Source organism: Tachypleus tridentatus, chromosome 3, assembly GCF_004210375.1.
Source record: "Tachypleus tridentatus isolate NWPU-2018 chromosome 3, ASM421037v1, whole genome shotgun sequence".
NCBI lineage: Eukaryota > Metazoa > Arthropoda > Merostomata > Xiphosura > Limulidae > Tachypleus > Tachypleus tridentatus.
The window spans coordinates 26,836,811-26,861,305 of NC_134827.1; the positions used below are offsets into that span (position 1 = coordinate 26,836,811).

At 31.4% G+C, this 24,495-nt stretch overlaps 1 protein-coding gene across 4 annotated transcripts in view; it reads left to right on the forward strand.

Annotated features, from left to right (window-relative positions):
• The first annotated feature begins 612 nt into the window (after positions 1–612).
• Positions 613–24,495, forward strand: part of LOC143246578 (cytochrome P450 3A8-like) — a 47,230-nt gene continuing 23,347 nt past the window's right edge. The window contains exons 1-15 of one of the 4 annotated variants that reach the window (XM_076493525.1): positions 626–757; positions 3,031–3,118; positions 3,353–3,449; positions 3,953–4,005; positions 7,868–7,964; positions 9,212–9,328; positions 11,414–11,502; positions 13,863–14,008; positions 14,535–14,650; positions 14,802–14,946; positions 16,209–16,369; positions 17,987–18,075; positions 19,483–19,626; positions 21,478–21,640; positions 23,355–24,321. In XM_076493525.1, coding sequence (XP_076349640.1) covers positions 3,045–3,118; positions 3,353–3,449; positions 3,953–4,005; positions 7,868–7,964; positions 9,212–9,328; positions 11,414–11,502; positions 13,863–14,008; positions 14,535–14,650; positions 14,802–14,946; positions 16,209–16,369; positions 17,987–18,075; positions 19,483–19,626; positions 21,478–21,640; positions 23,355–23,444 — 1,581 coding nt within the window. In that variant the 5' untranslated portion in view covers positions 626–757; positions 3,031–3,044 and the 3' untranslated portion in view covers positions 23,445–24,321. Of the gene's footprint in view, positions 758–3,030; positions 3,119–3,352; positions 3,450–3,952; positions 4,006–7,867; positions 7,965–9,211; positions 9,329–11,413; positions 11,503–13,862; positions 14,009–14,534; positions 14,651–14,801; positions 14,947–16,208; positions 16,370–17,986; positions 18,076–18,445; positions 18,764–19,482; positions 19,627–21,477; positions 21,641–23,354; positions 24,322–24,495 lie in introns of those variants that run through there. The other 3 variants (XM_076493528.1, XM_076493526.1, XM_076493527.1) reach the window with 3 other exon arrangements.

Below are 24,495 nucleotides of genomic sequence, written 5' to 3' on the forward strand. Positions count from 1 at the left end.
GTCACATACTTCAGTTTCAAGTAGCCCTCAAGTAGCTTTTTCCGAAATTCAAAAACAAACAAACAAACAATCACAAAGTTGATTAATGTCACATGTGAGGTACTTCTGTTTTAAGACCTTTGTTCTTTTTGATTGACATAAAGTACACAGGTGAAGGGAAGGTAAACAAAATTATTTAAAACTGGTGATAAGATTAGGGTTTTTTTGTTTGTTGTTATGAGTATTGGGAAGAGTATGTTCTTTACACAACTGGTTGTCTGTGCTCTTTGCTCTACGGGTATCTAAACCAGGTTTCTAATGTTGTAAGTTAACTGAAATACTATTGTGCCACTGAGGGAGGGATGTCTCACAAATGTTTTTTTTTTCATATGAGTGTATCGATTGTTGTTCAGTATTTTAATTTGATCCATTCAAATATATTATTTTTCTATAATCAGACCTGCAGCAATACGAGAGTAGATTTCATGATAAGTAACATCAATGTTATCGTAACCACTTAGGCACGAGAATGTATAACAATGGGGACATGATACAAAGGTAAATATTAACGTAAAGCCTTTAGTATCAGTGATTTATTATCACAGTGTGTTTTTGTATTAAAAGTACTTTTTACAGTGTCTTTAAAGAAATAATAAATTTTGCGACATGGCTTGACTTGGTGCTTAGGACGATAGATTTGCAACCTGTATGTCAAGGGCTCGAATTTCCATAACCGAACATATTTGCGCTTTCAAAAGTGAGGTGTTGTAACGTGAAGGTTAGCCTCACTATTCATATATACAATAATAGTTGAAAAGTTGACAACTATATATTTTCCTTCTTGTCTGTTGCTTCTATATTACATATAATTAACGCAAATATCCTGTGTAGCTTTATACAAATTTGAAAATTAATGAAACTAACATTCAGTTTATATATTGGTGTGCGTATATATATATATATAAAATAACATAATTATCATTGTTGTGTGTATATACATATACGTATAATAACATAATTATCATTGTTGTGTGTATATATATACATATAACACGTATAATAACATAATTATCTTGTCTTGTGTATATATATACATATAATAACATAATTATCATTGTTGTGTGTATATATACGTATAATAACATAATTATCATTGTTGTGTGTATATATATACATATAATAACATAATTATCATTGTTGTGTGTATGTATACAGGTATAATAACATAGTTATCATTGTTGTGTGTATATATATACGTATAATAACATAATTATCATTGTTTTGTGTGTATATATATATATAATAACATAATTATCATTGTTGTGTGTGTATATATATATAATAACATAATTATCTTTGTTGTGTGTATATATATACGTATAATAACATAATTATCATTGTTGTGTGTATATATATATACGTATAATAACATAATTATCATTGTTGTGTGTATATATATATGCGTATAATAACATAATTATCATTGTTGTGTGTATATATATACGTATAATAACATAATTATCATTGTTGTGTGTATATATATACGTATAATAACATAATTATCATTGTTGTGTGTATATATATATATAATAACATAATTATCATTGTTGTGTGTATATATATATACATAATAACATAATTATCATTGTTGTGTGTATATATATAGGTATAATAACATAATTATCATTGTGTGTATATATACGTATAATAACATAATTATCATTGTTGTGTGTATATATATATAGGTATAATAACATAATTATCATTGTTGTGTGTATATATACAGGCATAATAACATAATTATCATTATCATTGTTGTGTATATATATATATATAATAACATAATTATCATTGTTGCATATAACATAACATAATTATCATTGTGTAATATATACGCATAATAACATAATTATCATTGTTGTGTGTATATATATACGTATAATAACATATTATCATTATCATTGTTGTGTGTATATATATACGTATAATAACATAATTATCATTGTTGTGTGTATATATATACGTATAATAACATAATTATCATTGTTGTGTGTATATATATACGTATAATAACATAATTATCATTGTTGTGTGTATATATATACGTATAATAACATAATTATCATTGTTGTGTGTATATATATATATAATAACATAATTACATTGTTGTTGTTGTGTATATATATATACGTATAATAACATAATTATCATTGTTTTGTGTGTATATATATATATATAATAACATAATTATCATTGTTGTGTGTATATATATACGTATAATAACATAATTATCATTGTTGTGTGTATATATACGCATAATAACATAATTATCATTGTTGTGTGTATATATATAATAACATATTATCATTGTTGTGTATATATATATGCATAATTATCATTGTTGTGTGTGTGTATATATATAGGTATAATAACATAATTATCATTGTTGTGTGTATATATATACGTATAATAACATAATTATCATTGTTGTGTGTATATATATAGCGTATAATAACATAATTATCATTGTTGTGTATATATATATACGTATAATAACATAATTATCATTGTTGTGTGTATATATATATATGGTATAAATAACATAATTATCATTGTTGTGTGTATATATATACGTATAATAACATAATTATCATTGGTGTGTGTATATATATATATATAATAACATAATTATCATTGTTGTGTGTATATATATATATATAATAACATAATTATCATTGTTGTGTGTCTATATATAGGTATAATAACATAATTATTATTGTCCTTCATAATTTCTTTCATCAGTCACTCCTCTAGCTTCTTTTCACTCTGAATTATTAAATAAAACTAAAAATATGTTATCGCTTACTGAGAATTTACAAACAACTAAATCAGTACAGATCGATAATATGCGATCACAACAGAGCCTGTGTGACGTTATCACTTTTAAGGTGATGCGCATTGTCGTATGCGCAGTGTAGCACGTGTGTATTTATATATATTTGTACCTCAGGTATGTTTTTCTATCAGTGTTCTCTTTATGTTGTTCGTTAGGAAGTTGTTTAACTATGGATCTTCCTACCTTAACATCCATCCTCCCTTGGTTTCTTTGTGCTGTTGCAGTAATCATCGGACTTTACAGGTGAATAAAAAGTTTCTATATAACTTATGTTGAAGCGTGAATTCAACAGCTGTATACTATCATTTTAAACAAAGTTTTATAAATTAAAATAAAACAAATTGTGTCACTGTTTCCTGAGTAATATATTTTAAGTGTCAGCAGTATTATTAAGATGTAGTTGGTGTATAAACTTCTGGTTCTAAAAATCAGTCTCTGTAGATGGTTAGTTAGTTTCTTTTATATCTTATTATCTAGCTATCTCACCAGGAACTATGGCTTTTGGGAATCAAAAGGAATTCCTACGGTTAAAACAAAATTTCCTTTGGAGAATTTATGGAAAGGGTACAAAATGGTAAGTGGAAACATGTGACAACAAATTGTATGCAGATTAGAAGTTACCAGGGGTTACTTTATTTGTATTAAGGGGTTGCCTGGTAAAGGGAGATAAAAGATGTGATGGGGATCTACCAATAGATTACTGAAACCAAATCTGGTACCGAATTTAATGTTTCTGGCTCTTTTACACTACAATGTTTTCAATTGTAACGGCAAGTGTAATGTAATATTGCTATTATAGAATAGGGATAACAATAAAAATGAAATTAAACTTTCTGGTGAGGAAGTTTATAAAAGGTCAAACGTATTATTCGGTTACACACGAGTGGCCGAAGTGTTGGCAGTCAGTGTTGTTGTCTGGGTTCCTTTCTCTTTTTTGAAACTTCTACGTTTTAGATGGATGTGTGCAATTGTATCTGTTCAAACTAAAGTACTTTTGATTAAGATTTATGAAAATTATTTATTTTTCTGAACACTGAAAACTTTAAGTAGAACATTATATCACTTTTGTTTTTCTAGCCTCTCCATATTTTGGAACAAGATAATTATGTGAAATATGGACGATTATACGGGTAAGTATTTATATTATTAATCATACTATAATATAAATCTTGTTTATGTTGCACGGAATTTTTTTGTTTTATTTCGCGATGTGCGAATTTACACTTCATGAATTCTTATTCTGTATGTATGTAGATTTGCAATATGGGTCACGAATTTTCCATTTCTCCTCTGGTTACCACTAAGGAGAACCTTATATTTTCAATTCTTTGTGTACAAATATGACGTCATGAATACGTCACACGCGGATCTAATGCACTAGCTCCATCTATGTAAATATAATAGTTCTGTCTGTTATATGACCATGTAAATACTTCGCAGAGAGTGGATGGATCTTCACTAAAATTGATGTGGAGGATCATTAAATGCAGGTTGAAATTCACACAAGTCTTCATGTTTTTCATTCCTCGGTTTCATTAAGGTTTTGCTCCACCATTTCACTTAGAGTTTGTGGATCTTCATCAAATTTTGGACGAAGGTTTGCTGGGTCCATGAGGAGAAACCCACTAGTAAAGCGGTAAGTCTACGGATTTACAACGCTATAATCAGGGGTTCGATTCTCTTCGGTGGATTCAGCAGATAGCCCGATGTGCTTTGCTATAAAAAAACACACACGGTTACACACTCACACCATAGGATACACCTCAGACATTTTAACAAAAATAGCTAAAATAATGAATAGTACAAAGACATTAAAATTGCCCATAAAATGTTTTCAAAACAACATTGGCTTTTTAACACAGTAAGTTAAACGTTCCTGAAATGTTACTTGGGAAACACAAGACTTTCTATACATCACAAATATGAACTATGTGATTTTGTTACACTACTGTTACTTCTGAGGAAGGTTACAGGTGTGTTTCCTGGGTCTCATTATTTCTGAGATTTTATAATTGTGTCATGAACTGTATTTGTTCGAAGTTGTCTTTTGCATTATAATTAAAATTCATGTATACCCACTCACCCCAAAAAAACACAAAAGTGTAAGACTATAATTCTTTTACAGGGCATGGTGAACGGATAAAGTTGGAATGGGCAGCAAGGGATTAGTTTGTAGTTACACTTGATAAAAAAGTCCTGGTTAACTAATCTACAGAAGTCGCTCTTGTTGAAAGAACGACGTTTCGCAACGACTTCAAGCAAACTTTCACACAGACAGTCAATTCGTTTACAACTTGTTTGTTTGTTTTTGACAATCATTATTCAGTTTATATACGGCATACTATAATTGTATACCTCTTTACAATTTTATGTAAACAATTACTGTAAACAACATTGGGTAACTGATCACATATCAGTATAAATATATAGAAAAATAATATTCTACCTAAAGTAATAACCAAACTTAATATGAACTGGAACCCTTGTCTCATACCTTAGTGAAGGAACGGCTATGGTGTGTGTCCCTAACATTCAAAACTGAACTTCAGTCATTAGTTTATAAAGATTATTTTGTATTTACATTTTCAGGAAAATGACGAGTTATGATTTTTTATTAAAGTTGTTATAAAAAACAAAAAACAACATTAAATAATGGAATATTTTTGTACTGAAAATATTTCTTAAACCTTAGAATGAGAATACCTAATCCATTATTTGTTATAATTCTATTTTCAGTGTAGTTTTACATATTTTATTGCTCCCGACCGGATGCTCAGCTGTAAATTAGGGACTTTCCACACTAAAGCCGGGTTTTGATAACTGGGGAGACCATAGCACAAATAGCCTATTGTGTAGCTTTACACCGAACAACAATAAAAAATAAAACAAATAACAACAACATAAAATATCTTTTTCGTTCTGCCTGGTTTCTATACAATGGGCTAAATGAGCTCCGCCCTGATGGGTATCCAAACCTGGTTTTTACTATTGCAAGTCAACATGTTACTAGTGGGCCGAAATTAACGGACGTTAAATTTTTAACTTGAAACAAATTACACTACTACTTGTGTTTAAATTATCAACAACCACTTAATTTAGTGAAAAACGCCCGATTTGTTTTTGTTTGTTTGTTTTGGAATTTCGCGCAAAGCTACTCCAACGCTAGCCGTTCCTGATTTAGCAGTGTAAGAGTAGAGGGAAGGCAGCTAATCATCACCATTCACCGCCTACTCTTGGGCTTCTCTTTTACCAACGAATAGTGTGATTGGCCCTCACGTTATAACGCCCCCACGGTTCAAAAGCGAAATGTTTGGTGCGACCCTTAACCAACCCAGTCAAGCCAAGCACAAAACGCCCGAATAATCAAAGTCACTTGTGTTTGTTTTAAATTACAAAACACAATAGCCTGAGTTCTTTATTTTACTAAAAAAATCCTGCTTTATTGAATGAAACTTATAAACATTACCTTAGCGATGAAAGAACTGATATTTTCCATTCACACATTAACAAAAAACGAAATAAAAGAAATACAATACGATTTTTTCAAGCAGTTGATGATCTCCTGACTGACACTCTGGATAGAAAAAAAATGTGGCCTTGTCACTCAGGGTTTATCTCTATCGAAGTATTAGGTTATTACAAGATAAAAATATCTAAAGGTCAAACACAGACCATACAGGAGTGAAAACATTGTCACTTTACATTGGTCTTCACCCCCACTACCCAGTGAAACAGCAGTACGACTTTGGACTTAGAACACAAGAAACTGGGTTTCAACACTCTTGGTGGGTAGACCACTGATAACACATTGTGCAGTTTTGGATAACCCATTGTGAAGCTTTATCATTGACGTAATTGATTAGTCCAAGCTTTGCAATATAAATATATTTACAAGGAAAATTTGATCGTGAATCCAATTAACTGGAATCGTTCACATAACCCACACGTTGCTTTCTGATAAATTGCAAACAATCTCAATCAAATAAAATCCTTCCCAAAAAAGACCAAAGTTACCAAATGAAAATTCTAATATATTTCATTTCATTGTAATTTCTGGCTGTTGTAACATGGTTTGTTTAACCAAGTATCCAAAATTATTTTAATATAAGATACTCCAACGTGTATTGCTGGAGCTTTTCGGCCTTTTCATGTGAAATTTACATTTGTAGACAACCAATGAATTACAATAACACAATGTCCCAAACAACTGTTTTTGCTGCAAGCACTTACTAGAATTTCTGAATGACATAATAATTATACCGACTTGTGTATCCATAGATGTTATCAGATGACATCATGTTTAATTAACTAGCCAGTTAGTGCACCCAGAAATAAGACTTATTATACATTATGTCATTAAATAGACTTTTTAAAAAAATAATAATTATCTAAAAAAGTATTAATATTACGTTAATGATTATTCTTTACAAAGAATGTCGGTTACTAAAGTAATTTAACGCTTTAACTACTGGTAGTGTCATGGTGACCCCAATGACCTGTTGAACTCACTATTCCCCTCCAATTATTATACAAAGTGGTTTTTACCTTTGTAAATGCTCTTCGAAACAGACGATGACGTATGCTGCATTGTATAATTGTAACAAACTTTAACATTTTTATCTGAATTTGAACCGTAAATCATGTTTTTGTCTCTGTATCGTACCCCGGCAGTTTACTTGACATCAAACAAATAAGAAGTGAATCATAAACACAATAAAAGGGAATAAAAGATTTTGTTTCGTTTCTTTACTCTTAGTTGGTTTGTTTTACCTTTTTATTTCTTTTACTATCAGTGTTCTATTTCTTCTCTACATAATATTTTGGGATCTTCTGTTCCTGTGAATAATTTTAAATTTATTTGCTGGACATCATTGTGACTCAAACAAACCAAATATTTATGTGAGTACCCTATAAATGCAAACTTAATTTATCTTAAAATTAATAATCATCCATTAGTGTTATTTAATAGAAGAACCTTACTATTCATTTCAGGTTCTATGATGGAACACAACCAGTTCTATCTCTTGCAGAACCATATTTACTGAAGACTATGTTAGTGAAAGATTTCCATATTTTTGTAGACCGAAGAGTAAGTCACATAGTTTTATTTCAGTCTTGTATAAACATACACACGATTCCATCCTGATTTTAATAACAATATTATATTATAGTGATACAATCACTGAAAATTTGGATTTACATTAAAACAACAAATTTCTGTTCTTGACAAAAGTAGAAAGAAGATAAAACAAACAAACAATTCGTCTTACAAAACAACAAATCATGTTTATAATAATAATGTGAAAATTATAATATTTCTTTTCACACATACATATATTGCAAGATATCGTAATAACCAATTAGTGAAAATAAGAATAAATGCAAAGTAAGAATGTTTTACATAGTTAACTTTTCAAATTTCCATAAGAAATTCCGTAACAGACGACATCATAAATTTGGCTGTTTTTACAAATTTTATAAATTTTTGAAATCAGTTACTAAGCAATTGTAAATGTCTTTTGCATTTACGTCATATTGTGTTACGTCAACACAAGCAAATTTACCACAGTTTTAAGACACATGCTTTACTGAGACTGAAGATTGCTATTGATTACTTTGATGTGTCAGAGCATCGCAAAGTGTGTGGAATGTTTGTGCCATCTGATAAACAGGAATACATTATTTTGCTGGTGGTAAAGAAATTTAAAACGTGATAATGGTATTCTGCTTTTCAAAAGTTAAGTTGTTGCATACATGTTAGTTACATAAATTCTGTGGTAAGAACACATTATTTGACAAGTTAATATATACAGCTTTCTTCCTATAAGTTGTTATTGGGTCAGCTGATACGTACAAACAATGTAATAAAATCAGTCGTACATTATCAGAACGATGTTCCATTTCCCGTGATGTCCTTAAAAATAACTATGATAACCATGACCTCTCGCTATAAGAAGTTACAAACTTTTGTTAAGGACCGTGAAGTCTGTCTTGGACTCCACAGATTGACAAAATATCTGTAGATCATCTTACTGCACGAGATCATCAGCTTTTAAAACCATATTTAACCAACTATCGGACACAAAAGTTCCATTGAAGAACTGTAAATGTCCGTGGACAACTGTGATTTGTTTACTTCGGATATCGTTCTTAACAAAACAATCATTGATTTAGAATTGTCGCTGGAACTTTGTTAGCCTTTGTTAACTCGCAGATGTTGTGAGAACTATCATAAAATGCAGATCTTAAATAATATATATTAATAACTTTTGGACTTTCAAGTGCTTTATACATCCATATCAATATTGTCTATACACAGTGTTGTTTTTGGACTAGGACTTTCACTTCGGACACTCGATAGCAGACAACATGCTTTTCGTTTTAGAAGGAGATTCCTGGAAGCGAGTCCGAACCATCGTTACACCTGCTTTCACTTCGGGAAAAATGCGTAAGGTATGGTATCTTATATTTATGGTAAAACTGTTTAGACTAGGTACCGCCGTCCCTATTTTGTAACTATCCACCAGAGGGAAGAGAGCCACTTAGAAGCACCTATCATCTACGTTAAGGAATTGACTGTTATAACGCAGCTATAGCTTATAGAGTATGAAATATTTTGCATTATTACAGAAAATCGAACCCGATCACCAACTAAGAAACCAGTACAGAGGTATTTTGCTCCCTTTTGATATTACCCAACATAGCTGACAGTGTTTTAGGTGTAAGATCATATCATTATAAGGGTTTTATTTTATAACTAATTTTAAACCCAGTCTTCATGAAGAATAAACAAAGATGAAATTGGTTGAAACTGTCTGGTATAGCGTGACTCTTATGGTGGAAGTCTTGGAGGAATAATCTACAAAAGTAGCACCCATGAAAAGGACGTTGTTTCAAAAGTCGGAACTAAAGATGGAAGAGACAGATCACGCTGAACTAAACACTTTCTGACACTTTCATCTTTGGTTGTTCGTTACGAAAGGATTTGTTTTCAGTATGGGCCCTACAAGGTGAGGTGGTTAAAGCAATATACCCGTGATGTAAGGGACATGAGTTCGAATCCGTGTTTCCTCAAACATGTTTGCCCTATCATTCACGATGGCGTTATTGTGTGACAGTCAATCCCACTATTCGTTTGTAAAAGTGTAGCCCAGGCGTTGGCGGTTCGTTATCAAGACTACCTGTCTTCCCTCTAGCCCTACCCTTCTGGAGAAATACGGAAAATATTATTTCAGTTTTGAGTTAAAGGTTCGATCTGTGAGATTTCAACAGAACAGATGATCCAGTGAATGTGTATGTGCTTGTCAACAATCAATCTTTGTTTTATTTTAACCAACATATTTGTTATTGTTATACCATCATCTCTCCAACATTTCTCTCAGGAAAAATGTTTGGTATCTGCGAAATAAAAGAGGAGTTCAGTGTTAAGACAGCTAGCGCATGTAGTCTTTGTGGTTTTGGATCAAGTACGTTAAATGTAATTAGAAAGATGTAAATACTAAACCTCTGTGACAACTATAATAGTTGCTGATAATGACAGTGTAAATCAAATAATGGGTTTGTCACTTACAACAGTCAAAGTTTCCTTTCTTAAAGCTTTTACCACTTCATCATGAAAAAAATTATTCCAGAACTAATTGTTTAAATTTTTGAATCATATAATTTATCGCATCCCGTCAGTACAGCGGAATGTTTTCGGATTTACAACGCTATAATGAGGGATTCGATTCCTCTCGGTGGGCTCAGAAGATAGCCCGATGTGGCTTTGCTATAAGAAAACACACAAACGCATCATATAATTTAAAGTTGCTAAGTGATTAAAACAAAAACTAAACTGTTTAAAGTGGTTAACCGTATGTATTTAGTTTATGTAATATTTGTAAAGTTATTACATCATGAGCAAAATTACTACAACCTCTGATTAACTGCACGAATTGTTATTCTTATTACAAGTAATAATTAATATAATTAATGAGTAATACCAGATGTTTGTTTGTTTTTTTGTTTTGGAATTTCGCACAAAGCTACTCGAGAGCTATCTGTGCTAGCCGTCGCTAATTTAGCAGTGTAAGACTAGAGGGAAGGCAGCTAGTCATCACCACCCACCGCCAACTCTTGGGCTACTCTTTTACCAACGAATAGTGGGATTGACCGTAACATTATAACGCCCCACGGACGGGAGGGCGAGCATGTTTGGCGCGACTCGGGCGCGAACCCGCGACCCTCATATTACGAAGCGCACGCCTTAACGCGCTAGGCCATCCCAGGCCAATACCAGATGTATAATAACAATAGGTCTCAGAGAAGGTGTCGGTAAAATAAATATTTATGTACGTAAAGCACACAATGTATAAATTGTAAGATAAATTATAAGGTTGTATTATTATTGTCAGAAGGTAACAATGGCAATGAAATATAATTATTAAACTTATAATAATGTTAAACATCTTTGATGTTGTTTATACTTGATATAATTAGTATTAGAAATGTATTACTGAAAATCTAGTTCTTTAGTTTACCGTATTTGTTTCTTTATAGATGCAAAGTTTAGTGCTTGAGTGTGCTGACACATTAACTGAAAACTTTCTAAAGGCTGCAGAAGATGGAAAATATATTGACTGTAAAGTGTAAGGTGTTAGAGATCACTTTCTTTGAATACATTTCAAAAAAGAAATGATTGTGTACATTATATGGAAACAGTTTTGTAAATTCACTATACAGTCCATGTCATCAGGTCTAGTCATGCTTTATCTAATGACCACACCCCTCGATAGCAACCTTGCAGATCAGTTTTCACATTAATACGTTCAGTTGTAAGGGTGTCATGTCCTAAGCTCACCATTCCTCTCTAACTGCTTTGCATAATCCATGTAGGAGGAGAGTTTTAAGTACACGTTTGAATATTCAAATTGCTCTGAAATATATAGATAGTAACTTAAACAAATTCTTCCTTTAAAAATATCATAAAATCTGGTTTCCTTCTCTGTCTGTTTAAGGTGCACAACTGTTGAATGGATGTGATGTGAATGTAGCTTTTGTTTTCGTGACTTATGTCACTTTCTGAAACTTAAATCCTAATTTATTATTTCGCGTAAAATTTCTGGGGCGTGTGAACATCTGCTTCTTACCCATGTATTCATGTATTCTGATCTATGATACGACTTGTTTCAGATGTATTTTTCTCGATGGTTTTGGTGTCCTAAGTTGACCCATATTGCTTTATTTTTCATTCCCATTACGAACAATTGCTCTTTTGAAAATTCTAAATATCCGATCTAATCTAGTGGCTCAGCTGAAAGTAAGCAGGCATAAGATTCTAAAATTTTAGTTTTGATACCCTGCACGTAATATTAAATATATGACACGAAAGTAACTTTGAACTATAAGAATACATTTAGCTCATAACTCTTTTGGACTTGTATGCACCGAGTGTAGTAGAATAATCTCATTTGACACTTGTTTAGAGATGTGACATGGTCGATTAACGTTTAAACATCTTAATGTACATCCAAATACTACTATATAATCTATACTAACTCGTCTCCATGTTAACTGTATAAACACCGTAACTCCTAATTTGTGACACACATTTCAAAAGTGATATTTTGGTATCTTAAAACTAAAAAAATCTCACAACCACCTATAAGCTATACTCGTTTGTCATAACACTAACTGCCATCAAATCACTGTTAATGTTTGGCATGTTCTCTTTAATACATGTTTGAGAATCATAAGTAACATGCAGTGCTTAATACTTCACAAATAAGGAAAACAATCACCTCTTTTGTTCCCAATTAATAGCTATCTAAACGTTAAGTTTTTGTTTAATTAATAGTATGTAATTCTTTTACATCGACTATTGACTTTTACTGTACTGATATATTATGTTTTGTTATTATTATTATTAATTACAAAATTGAAACAAAACCTGACTGTGTGTACAAAGATCAATGTAGTGGGTGACTTACTGGGGGTGGGGTTGGTTAGCCACCCTCTTTTAATATTGTTTTTAAAACGTTGTTACATTCATTCATGTAATCTTTAAAATGTGTCTGTGGAATCTTACCATATGATTCGGGTTTTTCAAGAGCATTAAAAGCTAGCTGCTTTTGTCTCTAGTCTGCGAGTTCAACATTAGGGAACGACTAACTCATATACAACTTGAGAAGCTTAAAATGAATATATGGAATAACAAATATTTTTTAGTTGTTATTCCAATTAAACAATGATTGTTTTTACTTTGGTTCAGTTTAATGTTTAAGGAACGTACATAAGCTAAATTACATTTAGAATAGGTATCTATGACAATTAAACTGTAGAATACACTGACCATTTAGATAATTATTATTTATTTACAATTATATGAATTTGAACATTATATTTTCCTTAAACTTTTTTCCCATAACAGGAAACGAAATGAACAGCACCTTTTAGACAGTTTGTATTTATCGGAATTTTTTAGTGATTTATTTTCAGAAGTCATAAGTGCTGTGCAATATTGAACAATAGATGGCGCGTTTCTCCCAATAATTGTGAGTAGGTTTCACACAGAACCCCATGTATCTTGAAATTACATTGTTTAAAACTGTATATAAACACACACACAAAATAACATGATGATCTGTGACTGTGTCGATTATAAGAAGACATTAATCTATTGGTTGTGGCTGTACGATAGAAGAATTTTCATTTAAAAATTAGCAGAGGAAGTGGTAATTTAGAAAAGTCCTGTACCAATCATTCTGAGTGACATTTCTAGCATGAGTAAATTTTGTACCAGTTTGGTTTCAAAAATGTTGTCGTCAGAGCAAAGATGGACCCGAGTTCACTATTCTTTTACTCACCGGCTGTGAGAGGTAATTTTTTGGGGAAAAACAGCTTTAATAGGTTCTGATATATATTTTTATTAGCATTATTAATTTATTTCCCTTCAAAAAGTTCATGTTCACAAATAATTAAAGATTTTTGTGTTTTCTTTTTCATCCAGTTATTTTGGTGCGTTCACCATGGATGTGATTGCCAGCTGTGCTTTTGGAACTAAAACAAATGCTCTAAGAAACCCTGACAGTGCTTTTACTCAATTTGCCAAAGAAGCTTTTAGTTCTCCCAACAGATGGCGATTATTATTTGCATGTGAGTAGCGTGTTGGTATAGTTTGAGTAAGAATTAACTTTGTGTTAAGCATAGCTTTCAAACAGGATCTCTTTCTCAATCAGAATCACATTAGAGGCATGGATAGCATGTAAAATTGCCGTGATTTATTGGACTTGGGGGCCATTATAATGTGAACGGTCAATCCCACTATTCACTGGTAAAAGAGTAGCCCAAGAGTTGGCGATGGGTAGTGATGATTAGCTGCCTTTCTTCTAGTCTTCCACTGATATTTAATATTTACTGGCCTGAAAAAAAAACAACACATTTCATCGTGTTCCGGGAGATTTACAGTTTTCTGAAATGTGAAACACTCCCTCTGATATTACATTTAAAATCCTTACTAAGTAATACTCAAAATCTATTATACGTATTTTTTAATTGTTAAATAAAACTTTTATAATTATGTAAATTTATAAAAAGTACATGTAATATCTGAAATATAATAAAATAATATATTGTTCAAGTTACACAATAACATTTTAAAGAATTACCTTTTTTCTTTTAGTTGCCTTCCCTGGTATCATGAAACTGTTCAAAATCCCCGCGATTGACCCATCAGGTATGGAGTTTTTCAAGGAGTTGACTCTCAAGATAATTGACCAACGTAAACACAGTCCTGAGGTAATTAATATTTAAACTCTGTTTTGCAGAAATGCTTAAGCGTATTATTATGTGTCTTAAAATAAAAATGATAAAAAATTACGTTTATTCAACATTAGTTAATAATTTCACATGTTTTTCTTCAATAACGAAAGGTTTCCGATGATTTCAGACAAAGAGAATAGACTTCCTTCAGTTGCTTCTAGAGACCATGGACAACAAACTGCAGAACTCCAAAGAGGACATTAAAAATGTCAACAATTATGGATACGAAGAAGAAAACTTTAAATTCTTCAACAACAAGTTACAAAATAAATGTGAGGAAATTTAAAATGTGATTAGACTTGACCTAGAGAATCAAATGTAATAGTTTGAGTTTTGTTTTCACGAGTTCTAAAACACATTTTGACAACCGTTAAAACTGTTATTTGTACGATCTAACTGACGATTGTAATAACTTACCGAAAGTTTGAAATCTTCATGGCTAAGTCACTGTTTTACTGAATTTGTGGCGACAGTAAACATTTAGTAGTCATGGAAATCACAATTAAGTTTTGTTATATGAATCTAAAGAAGGTTTTATTGTAACAGTGAAACTGACACTTTAACTTTTACTTTATGAAGACAAAAAACGTATTACTTTAATTGTGAAACTGTCTTCTTTAACTTCTGTTATATGAACATTAAGAAGATTTTGCTTTAATTCTCAGACTTTGTTTTTAATGTAAAGTCTCTTAAAGATATTAAATAATATTTGAGAGAAGTATAATGTTCCAGATTTTTATAATGTTTAGGGTCACATTGATCTGAATGAATTTTAAAGAAACATCACGGAATTTATTAATTTTTTAAAAAATACATGATTTTTCGTGTTTGTTATATTCAGGAAGAGAAAATAATATGAACTTTTATGACAACAAATCAAAGATATGTTTAATTTCTTAGAAACCGTCTTGAATTCTGTGTGAAATGAGATAAAACGGACGCAAGTTAAAAATAAGTAAAATTTATTTGTGAGATTTTGGTTTGAATAGTTAAAATTTGTATCTGTTAATCTTCGAGCATTTAAACCACGAAGTAAATTTTACGTCGAGTGAAGATAGTTTCGAAAGGTAAAGAGCATTGTTAGTGACAGGAATAAAAACCCTCTTAAATTTTAACTTTGATACAAAGGATATTTTAATATTTTAATTGTACAATGTTGTGACATAATATTGATAACTATTGATTATATTGTAATTTGTTTAGGTGTTAGTTAGATACACTTTTTTTTACTCTTTTCTTTTACGGAATAATTTGTTGGTAAACACAAAGCTACACGATAAGTTATCAAACCCTGAATGTTATCAATATAATGGTTATATTATATAACAAATTCTACACAATGATTAGTTAACTAATCATGTTTCCAGCTGTAGTTCTAGCTAATTTAGTTAAGTTCTTGCCGATAAATTGAATTTATTAGTTTTACGCGTGAGAGAAAGTTCGAAAGTAATTCGATTTATTTATATATCTTTATGTTATTGAATTTCTTATCGAACATGAACAAATACACTTTACTATATAATTACTGTTCCAGATTTGACCCAAGACGAACTTGTAGCTCAATGCGTTATATTCTTCTTGGCTGGTTACGAGACTACGGCTAGTGCTTTATCATACATTGTTTATCTCTTGGCTTTAAATCAGGATTGCCAAAATAAATTATATCAGGAAATTGATGAAACCTTACATTCACAGGTATGCCTAAAATTTATTTTCAAGGCAGTAATGACAGGAATATATACTCTTCAAAACAAGAAACGCAAAAGGGATATTTTTTTTATTTTAAAGAGAAATATATGTAATAACGTTACAAGCTCAGAGTATGTGATGTTACACGTGTTAAGGCACTGATTGTCATTCCAAAATGACAATAAAAGTTGTGCACTTTGATAACGGAGGAAAACATCGGATTTTTCGCCAAAACGCATGCGTGTCCAATAAATTTGGTTGAGAGACCTGCATGTTCTGCAAGTGCAACATGTGCAAAATCCCTATAAAAGTGACGGGATCTCGGTTTCCATAGCTCAATGTTAAGCCACCGACACTCAATACGCCAAGACTGACTGAAGCACAACGCAACAACGCCATTGGTCGCTTGGAAGCAGGCGAATCTCGATCAGATGTTGCCAGAGCTGTGAATGTCCACCCAAGCACCATCACAAAGCTATGTAATCGTCACCAACAACATGGATCAACTCGTGACTGTCCACGATCTGGCAGACCTCGTGTGCAGGATGTTGACAGATTTGGTGGTGGCAGCGTCATGATGTGGGCTGCCATAGCCTACAATGCCAGAACAGACCTTTTTCACATTCGAGGGAATCTTACGGCTCAACGACACGTCGACGAGATAATTAGGCCCCATGTGCAACTCATCATGGTGAACGTCAACGACGTTTTCAACATGACAACGCCCGTCCTCACACAGCCCAACTCACCACTGTCTTCTTGAGACACCACAACATCAACGTTCTTCCCTGGCCCTCCAGATCACCAGATTTAAACCCCATCGAACATCTTTGGGACGAGTTGGACCGACGTCTGCGACGGCGACAACCTCAACCACAGACTCTACCTCAGCTTGCAGCAGCTTTGCAGGCTGAGTAGACAGCCATTCCACATGATGTGATTCGTCATCTCATCGCTTCCATGGGCAGGAGATGCCAAGCAGTTATTGATGCTCACGGGGAGCATACTCGTTATTGACGTTGAGTGACGTTAAACATTAACTAGTCAGCGTGCACTTCGCCTTTGCAGACTTTGGATGTTCAGCAGTGAATGTGCAAAGTTTCACACATGTCATACAGAACTACCCGGAATAAACTTATTAACAATTTGTCTCATATTCTGCCTTTTGCATTTCTTTTTTTGAAAAGAATATAATAGATAAAACATGTTGGGTGTATAAAACGCCAAGTTAGTAAAACGAGAAATATTCCAGTAAAAAATGTTTATCGAAGTTCAAAAGCATATTGATGACACAGAACAACATTAATACATAAACCATTAGAGAATGTTCCGTCAGTTTACTATGAAATGTGAATCTTGTTAATTATAATGATTGAAAGTGATATTACAGTAAGGGTGTCATAAAATTTCAACGTTTGTTTAATACAAGTGTGGTATAGTGAGTAATGTATTCCTTAAATATTATAAACTGTCGAATTTAATTTATTTCATAATTTATAATTAACACATAACTTATTTTTTTGATCAGACTGTGTATATACAGATATAATGCAGAAACGTTGTCGTATGTTAAAGACTGGAATTTTAACTGAATTAAACTCTTGTAATATCTGTATGGTCTAGGAACACGAGATTTACGAAGCTGTCAGTTCTATGAAATACTTGGATGCAGTTGTGTGTGAAAGTATTCGAATCTACCCTCCTGCAGCATTGTAAGTTACAGCTAATATCGTAATAGAGATTCTATAGATATTTGATATAAAACGAGACGTTATTGTTTGTATATAACCATTAGATAGTTGTACCCATGAACTCGCACAAATGGTGAAAATTGATTATTTCATGTTAATAAATAGTCTACTCTTACCTTCAGGAGAATCACTAAATATTTATCTTAGATTTCATTACATTACGTTCAATAAACCACTCTTTCAATTGTTTATCTGTTTCCTATTCTGACTCTTTACTATATTTACCTCAGCATTTTCAAATTTCATGAAATATCAGTGGTCAAATTATATTTAAAACTAGTACAGTTACTGATTATTGCTGTTTGGTTTTATTTCTGAATTTCGCTCAAAGCAACAAGAAGGGTACCTGCACCAGCCGTTATTAATTTAACTGTGTAACATTAGAGGGAAGGAAACCAGTCATCACCACCAACCACCAACTATTGAGCTACTCTTTCACCACCGAATAGTGGGATTGACCGTCACATTATAACAAGTGGACGGCTGAAAGAGCGAGCATCATTGGTACGAAGAGGATTCGAACGTACGACCCTCGAGTGTCTTAATCACAAGGCCTTAATGGCCTGACTTTCCTAGGACTCGTACAGAAACTCTTCGAACTTACTACAGTGCACCAAATAAACTAATATTCTAATATCAGGTTAATTGGAAGATAACGGTACATTGTCATCCTCTATTCAAACTAAGTTATCAAACTTTACAAAATCTAAAGTAATACAGTGCTAATTTCCAGGGGAAAAAATTCTAGAGAATTAATATAAAAAAAGAGAAGTTCCACTCCATCTGGAGTTCCAAAGAAGAACTAACATTGAGTTTCAATGACAGAAATTACTGCTGTTACTTATCGTTTATATTTGTTTGCAATTCTAATTTTCTGGTCTTGATTACATAATTATTTAATTCAACCTATAAAAACATCTATTCCAGTTAAAAAACACTCATTAAATCATAATAATTTAACTATATATTTTCATTTTTCTGACCTCATATTACATATTGCTTTAAGAACATTAGGTTCATGTTGTGTTAATTATAAATTAAAATAAAAAGTCAAAATATATATTGCATAATTTTTATGAGATCAAATACAAGTTTTAAAGACCATTTATTGTTTAGTTGTTACGTATTACAATTTCAAATAGCCTGATTCTACAACTCCAGTAAGTAGCCTGGAATTTCGCAACGCATATTTAACAGTATGAGTGAGATACATTTCTAAATATAAATTTAGCTTTAACAAACGTTAATATTAAAATAAATACAAAATGTTTAATGTGATTTGATTGGTAACATCTTAATATTTATAAAGTAAGTTACTAGTTCTTGTTGTTTAAATATTACATGGAGCTCATTTAATTATTTTTACAGTGGGGAAAGACGTGCTATGGAAGATTATAGGTTTGATGATATAGGGCTGACTATACCTAAAGACACACCAGTAAGGTTCCCAATATACGCCATGCACCATGACCCTAAAAACTTTCCAGACCCGGAGAAATTTGATCCAGACAGGTAGTGGCATATTTTATTTCACACAGAAAGATAACAACTGGACATACGTGTAACAGCTGTTTTTTATGTAGTCCAAACAATTATGAGTTAGTTTTACCCGAACTAGCTGGGAAGAGCTATTTTATTTTGCTCTAGATAAGTGACAAGTGTTGGTTTTTATGACAAGTAATATTTCTTTTCAAGTGCTTCCGAAAAGTAAGTGTTGGCTGTGTGACATAGACAGGTAACAGGTGATGGTCATTTAATAACATGGTTATGTCGCTTACCTTTTTATTTAATTGTTCTGTTGATCAATTACTACGTATTTATATATTTAAACAAATACTTACGTCAGAACTCCAGTTGAAATTAAAGCATCAGTTAAATACAAGAGTTACTTCTTTAAATAAAGACCAAATTCCATTATAGACAACATTCTGACATCTGACGTTATGAATAAGAACATTATATAAAGAGTGTAAACAGGGACGTTTTGTTTATTGTTTCTTAACTTTATTAAAACAGATTTATTTCACTATGAAGTTATACACTAGTAAAATGTAATATAGTTATATGTGTTGGAAATACTTTTGGAACCTCACTATTAATGTGTGTTAACAATACTTATGGATCCTCACTATTAATGTGTGTTAACAATACTTATGGAACCTCACTATTAATGTGTGTGTTAAGAATACTTATGGAACCTCACTATTAATGTTTGTTAACAATACTTATGGAACCTCACTATTAATGTGTGTTAACAATACTTATGGAACCTCACTATTAATGTGTGTTAACAATACTTATGGAACCTCACTATTAATGTGTGTGTTAACAATACTTATGTTAAGAATACTTATGGAACCTCACTATTAATGTTTGTTAACAATACTTATGGAACCTCACTATTAATGTGTGTTAACAATACTTATGGAACCTCACTATTAATGTATTAATGTGTGTGTTAACAATACTTATGGAACCTCACTATTAATGTGTGTGTTAAGAATACTTATGGAACCTCACTATTAATGTGTGTTAACAATACTTATGGAACCTCACTATTAATGTGTGTTAACAATACTTATGGAACCTCACTATTAATGTGTGTTAACAATACTTATGGAACCTCACTATTAATGTGTGTTAACAATACTTATGGAACCTCACTATTAATGTGTGTTAACAATACTTATGGAACCTCACTATTAATGTGTCACTATTAATGTGTTAACAATACTTATGGAACCTCACTATTAATGTGTGTTGTTAACAATACTTATGGAACCTCACTATTAATGTGTGTTAACAATACTTATGGAACCTCACTATTAATGTGTGTTAACAATACTTATGGAACCTCACTATTAATGTGTGTTAACAATACTTATGGAACCTCACTATTAATGTGTGTGTTAAGAATACTTGAGTTTCAATCTTGTTGAGTGCCAGATTTATTCTAAATTTTTCAATTTTGTTGTTATTTTGATATCTACAATTGTAACACAGCTAACTCCAAAGAGAGATAATTTTCATATCTTTAACTTCGTGTACATATTTCTTTGGTGAGATATGTACACATTTTAGACACCTGGACACTAATTTACAGATTTTGTTTTTGCATTAACCTTGTGAACAAAATCATTTACGCTGATTTCCATACTTTTTTTCACAATCAAGGTACTAGGCCAGGCTGATTGTATCTTCTACAAAATAATTTAGAATAAATATTGCGTGAAAAAAATAAATGGTTGAACATTTGAATTACATGTTTAAGAAATTCATTTTGTAATTTGTCCATTACTATTATTATTTTGTTTTAGAAAATTTCAAATTTTGAAAGTCGAAATAAACTTCTTGTACATACAGATTTCTTCCTGAAAACAAATCCAACATTACACCATACACCTACATACCATTCGGGGCTGGTCCCAGGAACTGTATAGGAATGCGATTCGCTCTAATGGAAATAAAATTATGTTTGGTCCACATCCTACGTCATTTGCGTTTTGTACCTTGTTCTGAAACTAAGGTAAAGATAAGTTTTCCTTATTTTACATAAAACGATATTTTATTTTTGTACATCGAGAAATTAAGAATGTAGCTATATGTAACTAAAAAGTATTTTCATTGATTTTGTTGAGCCATATGGTTTATGAACACTACTACTGTAGTAACTAAATTTGATGTTTTATACAGGTACCTTATATCAATATAACACACAATTACTTTAGTTACTAAAAGTTGTTATTGTTCTTTATATATGCTTTGTATCAATTTAGAACACTCAGTGATTAAATGTTGTTTGTTTATTATAAAGAATAAAATTCGATTTGAAGTACTATTACTTTAGTGATTAAAAGTTTTATTTAGAAATAAATATTTTTACGCATTGTGTTTTATTTTGAGTCTTTGGGTTTGATAGTTTATTTAGAAAGATATCGAGATGTTGGCTCATAATAATAACATATTCAAACTTGATTACTTACAGTTTAACTTAGCTTCATAACTTAAAACCACCTAGCACTAGTTGATAATCTTACAACTTCGAAAATTAACAGTTTTTAAAGCATTATTCTGTTTCCGGTGTAGTTTATTCGGATTACGATTGACAGTAAATTGTCACAATCCAGAAAATCCTTTAGATACACCAAATCTTGATTATTCCTATATTTATTATGTGTTAATTTGTTGTTTTTCTTGGATTTCTACAAGTGATCTTACTTAAAGTAGCATCATAAATGTTAAATTTACTTTAAATATTATTATCATGACGGATATTGACCCAAGGCCTAACGTATTATCATAATAGATATTGACCCAAGTCCTAACGTATTATCATAATAGATATTGACCCAAGTCCTAACGTATTACCATAATAGATATTGACCCAAGTCCTAACGTATTATCAAAGTACTTTATATATTCTTACAGCCTGTGTCCCGACTTCTTTTATGGTTTCAGGACCTGTAAATCCTTAATAATTTCAGGTTTTGTAAGATCTTTCATCAAGTTGTTTCATCTAAATTCGTCCATTCACGGTGAACTTTGTAGAGAGTGCAAGTTGCATTTCTTTTTTAACTGATTGGTGTATTCTGTATGGGACTAGTTTGATCTGTATTGCTTCTGGGGTTGCGTGGACATGTTCTGTGAGTAGAATTAATTGGTTTCTACTTTCTGTGAGATTACTTGGGTGTGTACTTTGTATTGACCTACTGACGTTGGTTCCCTCTATTGGATTATTTGTGTCTGTACTCGATATTGGGCTATTTGGGTCTATACACTGTATGGGGCTATTTTGGAATATACTTTGTATATGCATAGGACATATTTGATCTGCAGTTTTAATGTGATAGCTTGAATATATACTGTATATGGAGCTTTGATTTATGGCATTACATGGATCTGTACTCAGTATGAGACTGCTTTGATCTCTGTTCTTTGTGGGTCTGCGTACAACCATCATTCTCAGGAAAACCATTGAAATTATTCTGTGATACATTGAGATCTTTATTTTGCAGAATATATGCTATGAGTAAATAAATGTTCATATGCTGTAGCTCTTTAGTATATGTTGTAAATAAAATTATGTGAGTGTTTTAGCTACACCGTATATATAATATATATCAATATTTGAAATAATGCTTGATTAACTGATGAATTATGAAAACTCTCGATTGTTTTCCAGTTGTTTTATAAGTTATTTTTTATACAGAGATTTCAAATTAAATATTTGTATCCTCCAGGTTCCTTTAAAGTTTCTTCCATCAGTATTAATAATCCAACTCTCTGACGTCACTCTGAAGGTTGAAAGTAGAAACGGACATTCACATTAAAAGATAGAACCTGACCATCCAATAAGAACAACGTGATTTATATTTCAGGCTCTTAGCTGTTGATTGGCAGTGAGGATCTTGTTATGTTAGTTACAACCAATAGAAATATTTCTGAAAGGGACACTTCTAGCTTCTGTTTTTTAATATAAATGATTGTTATTTTTGGTTGCCATTGTGGTTAGGCACAATATTTTATGTAATTCAGTATATTACTATATGATATATATAAATATATATATTATAGGATGACACCATACCTAAAACAGTCACGTTTGTAGTTGTGCTTTGACGGAACTTTTTATGGTATTTCATTGATTAAAAACATTTTTAGGGAGTGATATTGAAAGTGTTGTTTAAAAACGGTAACATCACGTTAGATAATTAATATCACTTTAGTTCTTGAAGGTAACGAATGTTTGTTTTGTATTACACAATTATCAATGTCATCGGTTGTTTCTATATTATCATTTATATTGATATTATTGGTTAAAATGTTTAACATAGCGAATTTTATTATTTTTTCGCTATACTTTTATTATAATGATTATTTTTCACTGTTAGCTTACGGTGTGTGGATTTAGAACTAACCTAAAAATACTTCAAACTAAGAAGTATATCCACTTTACATTTACAATACAAATAATAGTCTATAATTATAGCATGTATTTAATTTACACCCACTAGTCAAATGATACACCAGAATTTGTTTTCTATATGTAGACAAAATAATCTAAGATAGAAATTAGTAATTAAATAGTATAAGAATTCTAACAAAAAAGATGACCAATGTGTTACATACATCAGTGAGCAAAATACAAAACATTTTTTTGTCAATGTAAATTTGTAGAGTGTTAATAAATTGATTTCTATTAGCATACACTGGAACCATATGTTAACTTCTTTCTATATAGTTAAAACACAGCACGACTGCCAGGACATTTATTTCAGACCCTATGTTTCATCAGCATGTTCATTTAAACAGACTTCTTGTGACCTGACCTGGTAAACATACATGGGAATTTTAAAGAATGATAAAAACATTCAAACTGGT